The 15,074-nt window shown below is 39.2% G+C and overlaps 1 protein-coding gene and 1 long non-coding RNA gene across 4 annotated transcripts in view; one reads left to right on the forward strand and one right to left on the reverse strand.

The window, feature by feature from the left end:
• Dcbld2 (discoidin, CUB and LCCL domain containing 2) overlaps nucleotides 1-15,074 on the reverse strand; it is a 66,053-nt gene that overhangs the window by 24,838 nt on the left and 26,141 nt on the right. For all 3 annotated transcript variants that reach the window (XM_050148965.1, XM_050148964.1, XM_050148966.1), the window contains one exon: nucleotides 12,041-12,178. In XM_050148965.1, the coding sequence (XP_050004922.1) occupies nucleotides 12,041-12,178 (138 nt within the window). The remainder of the gene's footprint in view (nucleotides 1-12,040; nucleotides 12,179-15,074) is intronic.
• Nucleotides 1-15,074, forward strand: part of LOC126505739 (uncharacterized) — a 44,778-nt gene that overhangs the window by 18,823 nt on the left and 10,881 nt on the right. Inside the window, exons 8-9 of the long non-coding RNA XR_007592975.1 lie at nucleotides 1,784-8,704; nucleotides 10,412-10,491. This is a non-coding gene — a long non-coding RNA (uncharacterized lncRNA). The remainder of the gene's footprint in view (nucleotides 1-1,783; nucleotides 8,705-10,411; nucleotides 10,492-15,074) is intronic.

Consider the following 15,074-nt stretch of genomic DNA (forward strand, 5'->3'; position numbering starts at 1 on the left):
CATCTGGACACTCCACAGATAATGAGCCTTTTGTTGTAATCAATGCTCCATGCAATCACTAAGCACATTGAATAAGACCCAGTGCGCTGAAGAAAACTTAAATTTATTTTCACAATTAACTGGAACAAAAGCTAACATACCTTTAATTAAAAACTCAGTCACAGGCACAGTTACTTAAAAAGAACATCGAGCATCTTCCCTTCCTTGTCTTAGGATAGAATAGAAAGTCTGGATTGAGGCATGTTACAGGGTTGGCCTTGCTTCACTTTCAACATTAAGGTTTCTCACCACCCTGGCTCTCTTCTGCATCTCTTGGCACACTGTCCTGCGTCCGTGAACACAAAATTTATCTGCATTCCTGTATTCATACTCCCTGCATCCCTGGGCACACACTCTTCTGCATCCATGGGCACAAACACTCATCTATACGCCTGGACAAATTCTCCTGCATTTTTGGGCACATACTCTCTTACATGCCTGGGCACACATTCTCTTGCATCCCTGGGCACAGACTTTCCTGCATCCCTGGGCACACACTCTGCTGCAACCATGGAAATACACTCTTCTGAATCCTTGGGCACACACTCTGCTGCATCCCTGGGCACACCTTCTCCCGAATCCCGGGCTCATACTCCTTTGCATCCTTGGGCATACACTATCTGCACAGCTTTTCTATTGCTCCGAAAACCTAGCTGACTACTTGCTAACATCTCAACTTGACTGTCAAGTCCTCAAAACACCATCCTAGTCTTTCACATATGAAATCCCTTTATCCACACACGGGACTTCCATTTTGCTTGTTTTAATCAACACATAATTATAGATCCCAACATAACTTATATTATGAAAAGGCTAATTTGCTAATAGAATCATAGTAACAAGCAACACCTCGTCCTTGAACAAAGAGTAGAGCTGTGTAGAGCTCACTCTTCTGGAATTATAGAAATTAGGAATTACAGTGTAGGCTGCACAGGAGACTTTCAATGAACATTTATCACTGATTCCCTGGAAAAACAAAAGTTTCTGTTTGTTGCCATGTTTGGCTACATCCAGTAACTTACCAGACCCAAGGGTAAAAACCTGGAAGGAGACAAGAAGGCAATAACAGATAGTATTATGAGCATTTCCTGTTGGTTGGTTCCCCCAATTTGACACAAATGTAGACATATCTGGCAAGAGGGGTCTTAACTGAGAAAATGCCTCCATAGGGTTGGCATGGAGGCAACTCTGTGGGGGTACAGTCTAGATTAACAACTGATAAGAGGGTTCCTGCCCATCATGAGTGGCACTGTCCCTGTGCAGGTAGTCCCTGGGTCTGGAAGCAAGTGGGATGAGCAAGCAACAATTAGCAAGCCAGTAAGCAGTGTTCCTCCATGACCCCCTCTTCAGCTCCTGCCTTGAGTTCCTGATCTGACCTCCCTGGATGATAGACAACAAGCCATAAGATTAAATAAACCCTTTCCTTCCCAAGTTGATTGTGGTCATGACATTTTATCCCAGCCCTAATACCCTGAGAAGCCTTTTTAAAATATTTATCTATTTATTTTACATCCCAACTGCAGTCCACCCCCCCCCCCCCGTATTAAGGCTGGTCGAGGCAATCCCTTATGAGGACCTCAAGAGCCAGCCAAAGCCTTATGGATGACTTCCTACAACACTGTTACTACATACTTATAAGACCCAGGGTGTGTGTTAGCAGATAGGACAGCAGTATTTTGAGAAGAATTTGTAGAGATCAATATGTATGTATCACTGCAATTTCAATTATTTAATCTGTTTTCAGAGTTCTCCATGAGGAAGGGCAAGTCAACAGAATTTGCCTATCAACCTTTGCACAGCATCAGTGAGAATCAATTAAGAAACTCAGCTTCTAAAATTAACAGGCTTCCATGAACAGTACCTGTGTGTTCCAATGCAGCATTCTAGCTGCAAAGTGACTACTAGCTGCCTCTCCTACGTTCAGACCAGATGTACAGTAAGCCCAGTCAGGGCTTAAGCTGCACAACAGGCCATACTAATATGCAAATAATGACCTGGATCTCAAATTCCAAAGAGCTCCTGAGGAGGAAATAAAAAGCCCAAAGTGGACAACTCTGAGAGCCAAGAAGACTGAAGGCAGGAAAGGAAAACCATGAGTATAAACTGACATTTACAACTCCATGAAGGCAAATAAAAACCACCAACTTAAGGATTTAAGAAGTTATGTGCCTTTCCTAAAAGCTTTTCCCAAGTAAATCGCCTTCTAGAAAACTGTTATTATAAAGCTTTCAACAAATACGGACAAATTCTGGACAAGGTGAATGTGGTTAGAATGAGGCTTCGGACAGCAGTGTGCAGGGAGTTACTGTGAGGAAGGGACTAAGATTAAGGTCACAAGAGTCCAGAGTTAACCCTTCACATTCACAGTCAAGTGAATTTCAGCTGTGGTGTCTGGAAAACATAACGGAGCAGTATGCTGGTGGGATCGTCTTGTGAGTAACATGACATCGATGTTCATGATCCAGTCACAAAAGAACTAGTTACCTCTCTCACATATACAAATACTAACTCAAAGTCACCAAAATTTAAGAACAAAACTGCAGACTTTTCAAAAATATAGGACTAAATCCTGACATTGGATTAAGGATTTCTTAACTATGATGAAAAGCACAGCAATCAAACTCAGACAAATGGAAACGATAATTAGAAAAGCCTATGCTTCAAAGGTTAGTGTCAAGGAGAAAGATGGCTCTGGGGGTTGAATGAGAATGTCCCCCACAGTCTTTGGCATTTGAACACTTGGTCCCCAGGTGATGACACTGTCTGGTGACGATTTAAGTGGTGCAGCTTCAGTGGAGGAAATATTTCACTGTGGATGGATTTGAGATTAAAAAATCTCAGCTACTTCCGGTTTCATCTCTCTGTTTCATACTTGAAGTTCAAGATGTGAGCTCTCAGCTTTCTGCTCCTGCTACCAAGCTGTCTCCATCATATGGGCTCTAACGAAACTATATGCTCAAATAAATTCTTTCTCTATAAGTTGTATTAGTCATGGTGTAACTTACCGAGTTTTTTTTTATCACAGTAACATAAAAGTAATTAATATAATGGCATACAAAATTATTCTGACAAGTCATATATCTGCTAAGTATCTAGACTCAATATCAAAAAGTATTAAGATGCAATATTAAAAAGGCAAATGTATATCTAGCTAATAGAATATACTTTGGCTATAAATCCAAAGTAGTACCTGATCACAACATAGAAGAACTTCGCAATATGTAACCAAAGCCACCAATCACAAACATCCCAAACTATATTATCCTTGAAGTGTCCAGAATGAGTACACCTAGAAATAAGAAGTGGATGGGTGGTGACAAAGGGTGGAGGGAGTTAAAGCAGTAAGTGGAGACTGACTGAAACTAACTGTGGGCTGTTCCTCAGGGTGATGAAAATGCTCTCAAATGGTGGCAAGGACTACAGTGTTCTGAAAATTCTGAAACACCGAATCACTACTCTGTGCAGGAGTACTGTACTGTATAGGAATTAAATCTTGATAAATTTATTATAAAAATCAAAAATCAAAAGAAGAAATAACCGTTGACTTTAATATATACCACACAGGCATGTCTGGATAAAATAAAGCACAGTAAAGAACCACGGTGGGCATTCAGTCCATTGCTCCTCAGCAAACATCAGGTATAAAAACATGACCACGTAGTAGTCTAGGCATTAGTGAGAAGACAGACAGATGAAAATGTCTACATATAGAAAGTACACCAACCTCCAAGTGGGAGAGGGTAAGAGAAAACATTCGTAAAAAATGTATGTATAGTAAGGCAGATGGTGACAACACTTCTGTTAAATAAAGGTACAAGTGAGGAAAAGTTTAAGACTTGAACTTTCAAGAGTTATGTCCAGCATGGACCTCACTGCAAAGGTGACATGTGATCAAAACTCTAAGTGGGTGAAGCGATGAGGCTCGGGATATGTGGCTCTGAAACGAGGTATGAAGTAAAAAAGGCCCCTTGTGGGTGCTTGGTCAGCACTTATGAAGCCACGGTGAAAAGAAGTCAGGCACATCACAGGCAGCTGAATCCTACAGGGCCCTGGAGGTAAGGATGCTCGGCAGATGAAGATGGGAATTTCATTTTAATAAAATCACACTGACCTGGGCCTGGAGAGATGGCTCAGTGGTTAAGAGCACTGGTTGCTCTTCCAGTAACCCGGGTTCAGTTCCCAGCGCCCACATGGCAGCTCACAACTGTCCGTAACTCCAGTTCTAAGGATTCAACACTCTCATACAGATATGTAAACAGGCAAACACCAATGCACAGAAAATAAATAAAGAAATCTTTTTAAAAAATACCAATGACGACTATACAGAGAGAAGCATAGGGACAAAGGTCAAAAGGGAATCTGCCATCATAATTGAGGTAAACACTGGGGGTGACTTGAAATACAGGGGTTAAGAGTGGAGCTGCTGGTATGTAGCCAGATTTTCATAGAGAGCTCCAGAATTGGCCAATAACTAGAGATTTGAGGAATAATGGCAAGATTTTTGGAATGAACAACTTAAAAGACTAACGCATATGTAAAGTATTTAAGATTACAATAATAAATACTGATGTGGAATCTATTTGATTATTATGTAATGCCAGAACATCAGTGTTCTAGTAGAAGTGCAGGCAGCCTGCAATTAACTACACTCTTAGGTAAGAGCTTCTACATAGGACTTTTGTATAATTTTAGTCAAACACATAAAATATACTAAGGCATATACACACGTTCTGACATAGCGTATTATAATTTTCTTCAGTGCTCTAGGCAAGAGCATCTCTCAGGGCCCCGAGAGAGCAGCCTTTACTCCTGCTCGTCTGCACAGCTCAAGGAGAGAAAGCATCTATGGCGGCAGTTCTTCACTAGACAGAAGGATAAATGTAAGCCAGGTAGAGGGTAATCTCAAATCCTGTAAAGGCTTCTGTCCTTCCTCTAACTCAGAAAGGCCAGTCTCAGGTGAACATTTGTACTAAGTATCCTGTTTTCTTAAGACAACTCAAAATTTAACAATATTTTTTTTAAATTTATTTATTTATTAAAGATTTCTGTCTCTTTCCCACCACTGCCTCCCATTTCTTTCCCCTCCCTTAACAATATTTTATATACGGCCATCTTGATACAGCTTGCAAAATAAACTACAGAGAACTTTGTAGCTTTTCTACAAAACTTTATTTGCACATATTTCAAAATCTTAGGTTGTCCCATATATAATACTGTAAAAATATGGTAACTATTCATATGTCAGCAAATCATTTAATATAGCAGCATATTAGTTTCTCCCATAGGAATATTTTGATTGACAGCAATGGCTATTTCTGATAGTGTAATTATGAACTACTTTTATTTAGATTTTCCCTATGTCATACTGCTGTGTGTTCTTGAGTGAACTGAAAAACATCCCAGTAGTATCAGTAACCATGATATAAACAGTCTACATTCTATTAGTTGTGGCATGTAATATCTTATACAACTGTAATCATTTCTTTCTATAGGAAAGGAACCTAAATATAACAAAAGATCAAGTAATGCTCCTAGGTGACCATTAATTATTTACCAGAAATGAGAAAACAGGAGAAAGAAGAGAAGTCAAGAAAAAGACAACAGATATATACTTACAAACTCAACTCTTTCAAATCCTCTAGAACGCCTTAAAAGGGCCAACTTCTCCAGCCTGAGGGAGAGCCCTAGCATAGGCACAGCAACACTGTTTCAGTAACCTTACTTCTTTCCCTTAGGTAGACATCTTTGCCCAGATACAAAAGGGTGAGGGATATGGCTGATCTCTTTGATATTTAAAGGTGGAGATTAAATATGAGGCTTCTCTTAGACAAATTACAATGATACCAGTCGAAGCAGACTCCATAGGAGGAGACTGGACACATTTCTGTGCCGAGAAATAAGGTTTCTTATCAATAACGTACAAGACAGCTAAGTCGCCTAAGAAATTAACCATAGTTAAATAAGCTGCAAACCACATAAGGTAACTGCATCAAATGAAATGTTCTCCACACCTAACTTCCTATGCATGTGAGACATGTCAAAAGTTAGCAGGCTTCTTTTGTGACCTACACAGTATCTAGGAAACTAAACAATGCAATAGTATTTAGCAACAGTGTATCTAGAAGTGACTGTTAGCTTAACTCAGCACAATCCTATTGGTTCTTTTTCACAGACTTTCTAAGGTATCAAAATCCCCAACTACACAAGAAAATACTAGAAGCAGGATGGTACACTTCAGATTGCTTATGTGTCTGCTTGGCACAAACGTCACTCCATATAGGCTGAACCGCCTCTTCTGCAACCATTTTAACAGATAAATTCTGTTTTAAATTCTGTCTCTGAAAAACTGGTGAAACTACTCAAATATATGCTTGTTGTCTAAATCAGCAACAAAATATAGTTGTTTTTCAGTACGCTATTTATATAACACACATGACTGTGTGATCATTGTTCATTGGCTTGTAAATACGGGCTCATCTGGAGATAGAAATCAAAGGGAAACTTCACCAAGAGTCAATCAATAGATTCAAAGTTTAGTTTATTTATTTCCTTTGTTTTGGTTTGGTGTTTCACGACAGGGTTTCTCTGTAGCTTTGAAGCCTGTTCTGGAACTAGCTCTTGTAGACCTAGATGGCCTTGAACACTTAGAGATCTGCCTGCCTCTGCCTCCCAAGTGTTGAGATTAAAGCTATGTGCCACCACCGCTTGGCAGATTCAAAGCTTTAAAATGTGTGTCAGATACAAAAACAATAAAAACTAAAAACATAGCAAGGAAATTACAAATAGAAATGGGGCTAAGAGTCAAATCTGACACAAAACAGATTCTGTGTCGTCATTGCTGTCGAGGCAGCAAATGATCTGAAAAACCTCACACCCTACATTCAAAATTAAAAACATTTCACATAGAAGAAAAATTAATCAGCAACAGAAACTCAAACTCCATCAGAAAAAAAAAACAACAACAACCTATCTATTCTGTCCTGTGTGTCACAAGTTTACATAATATGATGGAAAATGAAAGAAATGGAAACATTCACAAAAATAGTAGTTAAAGACAGTAACAACCAGAAAAATTTTATGACATTGGTATTGATTCTAAAAATACTTCAACATACTGCAGCAGTGACCCTCAAATGGATGTTTTCAGGCCCAGCTGTTCAGAAGTCTTAGGTACACTGTCAGCAAATTCTAAGGTGGAGGCAGCAAACGGACATGTGTTTGTGAGTTCACACTGAGAAGAAAATGCATATCCACATGGGATCATTCTGTGTCACAAGAAATTTGCTGTTTACTAATTTCCTCCAGAAAAATAAAGGCAAATTTAGACTGTCCATTCCAAAATTCTTGGCTGGTAAGACCTTTAGTATTTCCTTTAAATAATGTGGTATTTTTTTCAAGTTTTGATTTAGTATTTTCTGAAATGTGCCTAAATATTTTCTAAAACTATAAAATTACCATTTTCCAATCTTGGTTGTATCTAACCACCCCCACACCAGTCATGAAACACACAAATGAATGCTGCCTTGAAGGACTTGAAGATTTCAATGCATAAGTAAGTTTACTGGTACATAGCAAAAATGTCTAAAATCCACGGCTGAGAATCCTTCTGGAAACTGGCCAGGGTTAAAGAGATTCAAAAACAGAAATTTAGGTCACACATCTGCAAAATTCATTTTATTTTTGAAGTCCAATTAAATGCTGTTTATAATTAAATTTATGTGTACGAGTGTTTTTCCTGCATGTATCTATGTAAATCCCATGCATGCCCGTTGCCCTGGGGTCTCAGAAGAGTGTTGAATCACCTGGAACTGGAATTAGAAACATTTATGAGCCACTGTGGAGGCTGGGAATCAACCTGGAGTTCTCTGAAATAAGAAGTGTACTTAACTGCTGAGCCATCTCTTCAACTCTAAATGGTGTTTTTAAATTGAAATTTATTCATGAAAATAGTAGCATTTATTATCAAGCTTGACTGAAAGATCTGAGTTACTTAGTCCCAAACTCTGAGAGGCTGGTTAGACCTCAGGAGTTTTCATCAGTGCTTGATCATATGCTTTCTCATGACTCAAGGGCTCGCACGCTTTCAGAAAGTCCAGCTGGAACTGGATGTGATTATGCCAATTTACAGTAGCAATGCCCTGATGGCCAGCTGGTTTAAATGATGCACCCTCCCCCACAGTCGCAGGCATTTGAATACTTGGTCCCCAGATGGAGATGCTGTTTTAACAACTCTGAACTTGGAGGAGGAATGTCACTGAAGGAAGGCTCTGGGAGTTTAAAGACTTGTGCCATTTTGACTGTGCTCTCTCTGCTTCATGCCTGCAGCAACTTGGAAGTGTTAGCTAAAACAAATGCCTTTCTCCTTCAAAGGTGGTGAATGCAGACTCTCAGCTTCCAGTTCTAGCTGCTCTACTGATGTGGGAGTGTCATATATCAATCTGTTGATTTCATTGGTTAAGCAATAAATATTGGCCCTGATAGGTTAAAACATAGGTGGGAGGAGTAAACAGAACAGAATGCTGGGAGGAAGAGGAAGTGAGCTCAGACTCGACAGCTCTGCTCTCTGGAGCAGAGACGCCATGCTCAGCTCTCCCGATAGCTCTGCTCTCAGAGACACACGTGATGAAGCTCCGACCCAGGATGGATGTAGGCTAGAATCTTCCCGGTAAGCGCACCTTGGGGTGCTTACAAACATTATTAGAAATGGGCTAGTCCAGGTGCGAGAGTTAGCTGAGAAGAGGATAGATATAATGGGCAAGCAGTGTTTAAATGAATACAGTTTGTGTGTTGTTATTTCGGGCATAAGCTAGCAGGCGGCTGGGGTGCTGGGGACGCAGCCCCGCCGCTCCTATTGCAACACCCTACCTCTGCTCTGTCACCATGCACTTTGTCCTTGTCCTTCTGGAAACCTAAACCCAAATAAACCCTTTCTTCTGCAGGTTGTTTTGGCCATGGTATTTTATCACAGAGAAGTAACTCACACGTCTCTCTCAGGCTGTGCAGTGCCCCCATCCTAAGCATTTCTGTTTGCCTGCCACCAAAGGCAGAAAATGGGAACCTGTTTTTTTCACAGTAGATATGATTCTTCTTTTGATGTCAAAGAAAAAAAAAATATATATATATATACCATCCTTTATATATAGGATGTTAACTACTACTCACCAATAATGTAAAAGTAACAAGGAAGGGGAAAACACCCCGAGATGTTTTAAAAACAAGAAACAAACGTAGAAGAGGATGCTAGGAAAAGGTCCCAGCATGACCTGGGCATGGATAACTCTGGATGCCATTCAAGAAAACTTCACCATGAGTAAAGCCTCTTGTTATACTTTAAATCACAAGGAAAATGAATCCTAATTCTTTGAAGTGTGTCTCAAAGTGAGTCTAAGTGCCACATCTTTACAAACAGACATTACTTTAGTATTTGTATCACACGGCCTCTGAATTTAACCATCTGGTCTCTTCTAACAGCCTCTTCACTGGCCTTCCTACAACTATCTTATTTCTCTTCTATCTACTTCTCAGAGAGCAACAAAGAAAAACTAACATAAACACAACACAAACCTAGTCAGGTCATTCTACCAATCTAGAGCAGAAAATGGCAAGAAACAGAACTTTGCATGGACTCTGATATAAAATATATCTTATATAAAACCATGACTCTATACATAATATATATAGTATGTATGTATGTATATATGTGTGTGTAGTTTAACATACAACATAACATTAGCAAATCTTTGTGGGAGAGTATAAGAAAAGAAGACATAGCTGCTGAAGCAATGCTGCTCACGCATTTTAATCCCTTTTACTCTAAATTTCAACTAGACTCCTAAGTGAGGGACATGTAGCAATGATCCTTCCAGATATTTCAGGAATTCATAGTGGCAGTTAAATTTCCTGGATGGAAACAGAAATCTCAACCAAAGTCAAACAGCCTCTGAACAAATGAGTTACTAGAAAAAAATGTGACTGAGAGTGCCACCCAAGAAGCAGTAAGAAACTCGACCAGTGTTTCCTAGAATGTGTCTTAGCCAACTAACTTCAGTCAAATTAAACAAATGCCTGACAAATTGGACAGGGCATGCCAAAAAACCATGACATTGGAAGTCAGCTGGGAAATGGCATTTCTCAAGACTGACACTTTGGGATGGGTTAGTATCAAGAAGTTGCTAAAGTCTGTCTCTCATTTGTGCTGACTCTGTGTGAGATCGCTGACAACATCTGAGCCTTTTATCTGACACCAGGGTCAATTCTTTAATGAACTTTGCTGTAAGAACATCAAGTTTCCAAGGGAGAAACAACAACTCATGATTTGAACACTTAACGTAAAGCGCCTTTTATAATAAACAGCAGACATTTTATTTTCCAGAAACCCCGAGCTTGATCAGTAGAAGGAGACAACTGGGGAAATAGGAATCAAAATGAGAATTTAAACCCATGAAACTTCAGGTAAGTAAGTACAACCAACGGCCATTTTTTAACCTTCTCACCTGTCAACCTGAGACGCCCACAGCATGTGTTGAAAGCAAGAGAGTTCTTACGTCTGTGTTCTTTACTCCACCGACTAGACAGTGGGGAAATGGAAATATGTATTCATAATGCAGGGTGGGGTGACACTGTGTCTCTGTGCCTTGTCTATAGACAGAACCCAAGGCAGTGAACGGACACGACACGACAGAGATTACCTGGCAGGCACACACAGAAGCGGGCTTGCTTGCTGATTTATTTATTTGCTTGTTTATCTATTTATTTTTAATTATGGCTTTTGAAAGAGGGCCATCTGGCCTCAAAATTTGTGATCCTCCTGTCCTGCTTCAGTTTCCAGAGTGCTAGATTACATTGTGAGTCCCCACACCCAACCAGAAACCAGTATCAGTTGAGATATACTTAGTGCCCTTTCCGTGACATAACTCATCTTAATTTTCCTACTCTGTCAAAACATCCATTCATCTAACTTTACACTTCTAATTCTTTTTCCCACATTATTTCATTCAAATGAACTAAACCTTTCTCATTGTCTCTGAGTTTGTTAGCTTCCCATCTTGCCCATGGTTTACAATCTATGAGAAAGTAGATTCCCTTCCAAGTAGACACAGCTCTTTCCTTCATGTAAAGGTTCTAAATGACACTTTTAGGGAAACAGTATTCATCTTAAAGTCACCATAGCTTAAGAGAGATAGCTTGCAGTGCCCTCAGTGGTTCCAGAGCTCAACAGTCTCATACCTAGGAGGGTCTTAATAGTTTTTCATCCAAATGGCTGAAGCAAAAGCTACTATTTACATTTAAATGGCCAACTTAGAATATTTACTGTTGAACATAAGAACAATCGTCTATTTTCTAATGCAAAGGCCTGTTTTCGTAATCCTTCCAATAACACCACTTCTGAGAAGTCCTCTTCACAGTGCCTCGAATAACAGAGATGAGATACAAGCCACAGTAGTAAAAGCACTTGACAGATCACATACAGGTAATGCATTTCATGACAGAGATTCAACTAAATTTTAGATTTTATTCTATTTAATACCTTTGCTGTTAACATCAACCCCTTTCAGATCCTAAACATTAACAATAAGGAAAACATTATTATGTCCCATCTCAGCAGTCGCAGGGAACTCTTGGTAATGTGAGGGCCAAGTCTTTGTAAACAATTGGCTTTTGGGATAGAATTGTGAAATTGTAACTTATAGATAATAAACCTTTAAGTTGATACACTTTACCTCAACGTTTCACAGATTTCTTTTAAAATTATGACAGTTTGTGTTCTGATATCACAAAAGTGAAAAATTAGTGTTTTTTTTTCCAAGGAAATGAAAGTACGTAGACAGAAATTAATACAGACACTTCAGAATGCAGATCCTGACCCTTCTGGTTTCTTGGACATTATTAGTTGTTCAGTTTCCTGTTCTACTCCAATGTCAGGTAAAAGGCATTTGAATATTTTCCTTCCTGCTGTAAGAAATGACAGAATGTGGGAGCCACAGTATGAGACAAAAGTTACCTTGTTTATCTATAACTGAGTATGAAGCCAAGAATCCCCGTCCAGAAGCATGGATTCCACTCATGAACAGCACTGTGACTTCGCTGCCTTTGGACTCAACTGACCCATTCATTTGTAAACCCAGACCGCAGTATTTGCCTAGGAATGAAAAAAAAAACAGCATGTATTTGATGTGACTCTCATAAAGTTAGTATTTGTACTGTACATAACAATAGCAAACCATGTACTAGAGTAATGAAATCAGTAAAACTTAGGTTAGAAAATCATATTATTCTGGAGGAAAAACTAAATGGCAAGTAATAATTATTTTAATGATTCAAAAGAAAAAATGTTATAGATTTCCACTGAACTTAAGAGATTCAATTTCTATAAACACACATATATGCTCTTTAAACAATAGTGGAATAGTTTTAGAAACAGGCATTCCACACAGCGTGATAACTGCAAGTAAGTGATTAGCCAGCAGAATGTTTACAAGGTTCCTTCAGGACCTCCTAGATTCTGCACCTCAGCACATTCCTCAAATTTCCTCAAGTGGGACCCACTCAGTTTTCTCTCTGTAGATTATTAGATCCTTCCTGCCTCAACTAAGATCTGGACACTCAGTAGCTTAAATTTCTACCCATAGTCTTGGCCTTGAAGTCAGACATATATATTCAATGTAGAGCACACATGTAACACATGTAACACTTAGTAAAATCTAAGTAAACTACAAAAGAAGAGGGAGAGAAAGCATGGAAGCAAAATAGGCACCAATAAGCAATAAAATAGATTTCCTTATGTGGCTGGTAACGGTACTAGCAAATCTGGAATACAGAGTTCCAAAAATTGTTTCAAGCTGTGGCAACAATACTATTTGAAAAAGATCAATGTAATGTTATATCATTCATCCTTAGAGAAATGAAATTAAAACTGTATGGATGGATCACTGCATACTCTGATGAATGGCTGCAGTCAATAGTACAGACTATACATTAAGTATCAGAGAGCATTGGGAAAGTCAGAACTTCATATATGAATAGCATAAATATGAAATACACAAACTTGAGACAGCTTGGTAATTTATAAAAGTTATCTATGCAGGAGGAAAGAAGCTACACCCACAGAAAGGCTACAAATGGTCATTCACTACTCATTCAGCCTCAAACGAAAACCATTCGATTTGATCAACTAATACCTAATGAGGTATACAGCCACATGGAGGAACACAATGTTAATACATGAGAACAGGCTATTTGCAATGTGGACAAATCTCAAACATAGCATGCTAAATAAGAGATGCCACTGTATGATGATTCTAGAAAAGGCAAACAAAATGACAAAATTAGAAGTGCAAAGCAGATTGGTAGCTGCCTAGAACCAGGAATAAATGAGAAATGCACTTCAACTGGGCACATGGGGAACTGTAGATATGGTCTGGAATTTCCAGACCTGTGTGTTAGTGACGTGCAGCTGCACTTTTGTGTGCAAACTCGTCAAAGTAGACAACTTAAAGATAGGCTAATTTGGTGATATTTAAAACATAGCTAACAGGGCTCATAAGAGAAACACAATCTTTTATTGAATGGAACTATCAGATATAAATGAATTAACCATTTTTATGCAAAGAAAAAACAGATCACAGAATCAGATACTGTTTAGAGACAAGAGATCATTAGAGAACTATCCTAAAACCCTCCTTCAACAACTGAAAACTGGAAAATCATGTTGATATCTTGATCACTTAAACTGACACTACAAGGTACTGGTAAAGTCAGTCCAGAACCTTTGTTTTTGTTATGGAACGACTATTGCATCCTCCCCAAATTCTTACGCTGAGAACCTTAGTCCTACTGTGACAGTATTTGAAGTAGACCTTTGTAAGAGGGAGGCTGTGGGAGTAGAGGTCTTATGACAAAAATCATACCTTGAGAAGAGGACCACGTGAGGGAACAGGAGAAGACCACAACCGAAACCAAAAAGTGGTCTTACCACACAGCAATCTATTGGCTCTGAACCTCAGACTTAGGGCTTCTAGAAAGCTGAGAAATGACTATCTGATAGTTCAGCCCATAGCACACTTGTTACAAGAACATCTCTTTGCTTACACCCTAAGAGCAAGGTTCGTGAAGCAGGCACTGTGTCTATATACATGTCTGTGTATATAGACAGTTGCTGCACTCCCTGTCCACTAGGTCATCCTTCTGGGCTCGCACTTCCTTCCTAAGCTCCAGCATATGTAGACAGCTACACCAAAGTAATCTCTCCATCTCTCCCTCGCCCCACCTGTCTTCCTCCCACACATTACTCCTGCACCAGGAAGGGAGCTGGCAGTGCTTGGAAGCAGGACTGTGAGGGTCAAGTGTCCGGTGCCCCCTTCCTCCCACATCGACAGCCTGTGATTGTGCCCATCACCAGCCTCACCCTTGACCAAACTGGCAAACATTCTGGCTCGTCTTCGGTACGCTCTCTCTGAGTGTGTAACAATGCTACCTACCCTTGCATGCCTTACCTGTGCAAACCTACACATGGGGAGAACTGTACCCAGGAAGTGATAATTGGTTTAAAATGACCCTTTTTATCATTATATGGAACTTTTAGAAAAAGATTTCAAAAAGCAAACAGTGGTTACACCTAAGGGCTATGTCTTTGAAACAGTAAGTCACACTCCAGTTTTCCACAAGCCTCTCCCTGCATAATGTCTTCTGTGCCATTTACATCACGACAGTGCTGTTATCTTTCCAGTGCCCAGGCTTTTCCTCCCATTTATTCCAGATGCCTGGTTCATGTTGTCGATTTCTATCCAGCTGTATAGACTGTAGAAACATAACCATTTTCATATAGGCTTCATAGACCAAAAAAGAAAGAAAGAAAGAAAGAAAGAAAGAAAGAAAGAAAGAAAGAAAAAAGAAATGGTATAAACAGTAATAAAAATGTAAAAATACTTTTAAAACAATGAAGTCCTTATAAAAAGAGTAGAGTAACATTTAAAAAGCCATGTAAAGATGAAATATACACAGAGTCTGGGTTCTGTATGTTATTTATTTTTTTAATT

The sequence above is a fragment of the Alexandromys fortis genome, unplaced genomic scaffold (assembly GCF_014885135.2).
Source record: "Alexandromys fortis isolate MF-2015 unplaced genomic scaffold, M_Fortis_MF-2015_v1.1 scaffold_4, whole genome shotgun sequence".
Lineage (NCBI taxonomy): Eukaryota > Metazoa > Chordata > Mammalia > Rodentia > Cricetidae > Alexandromys > Alexandromys fortis.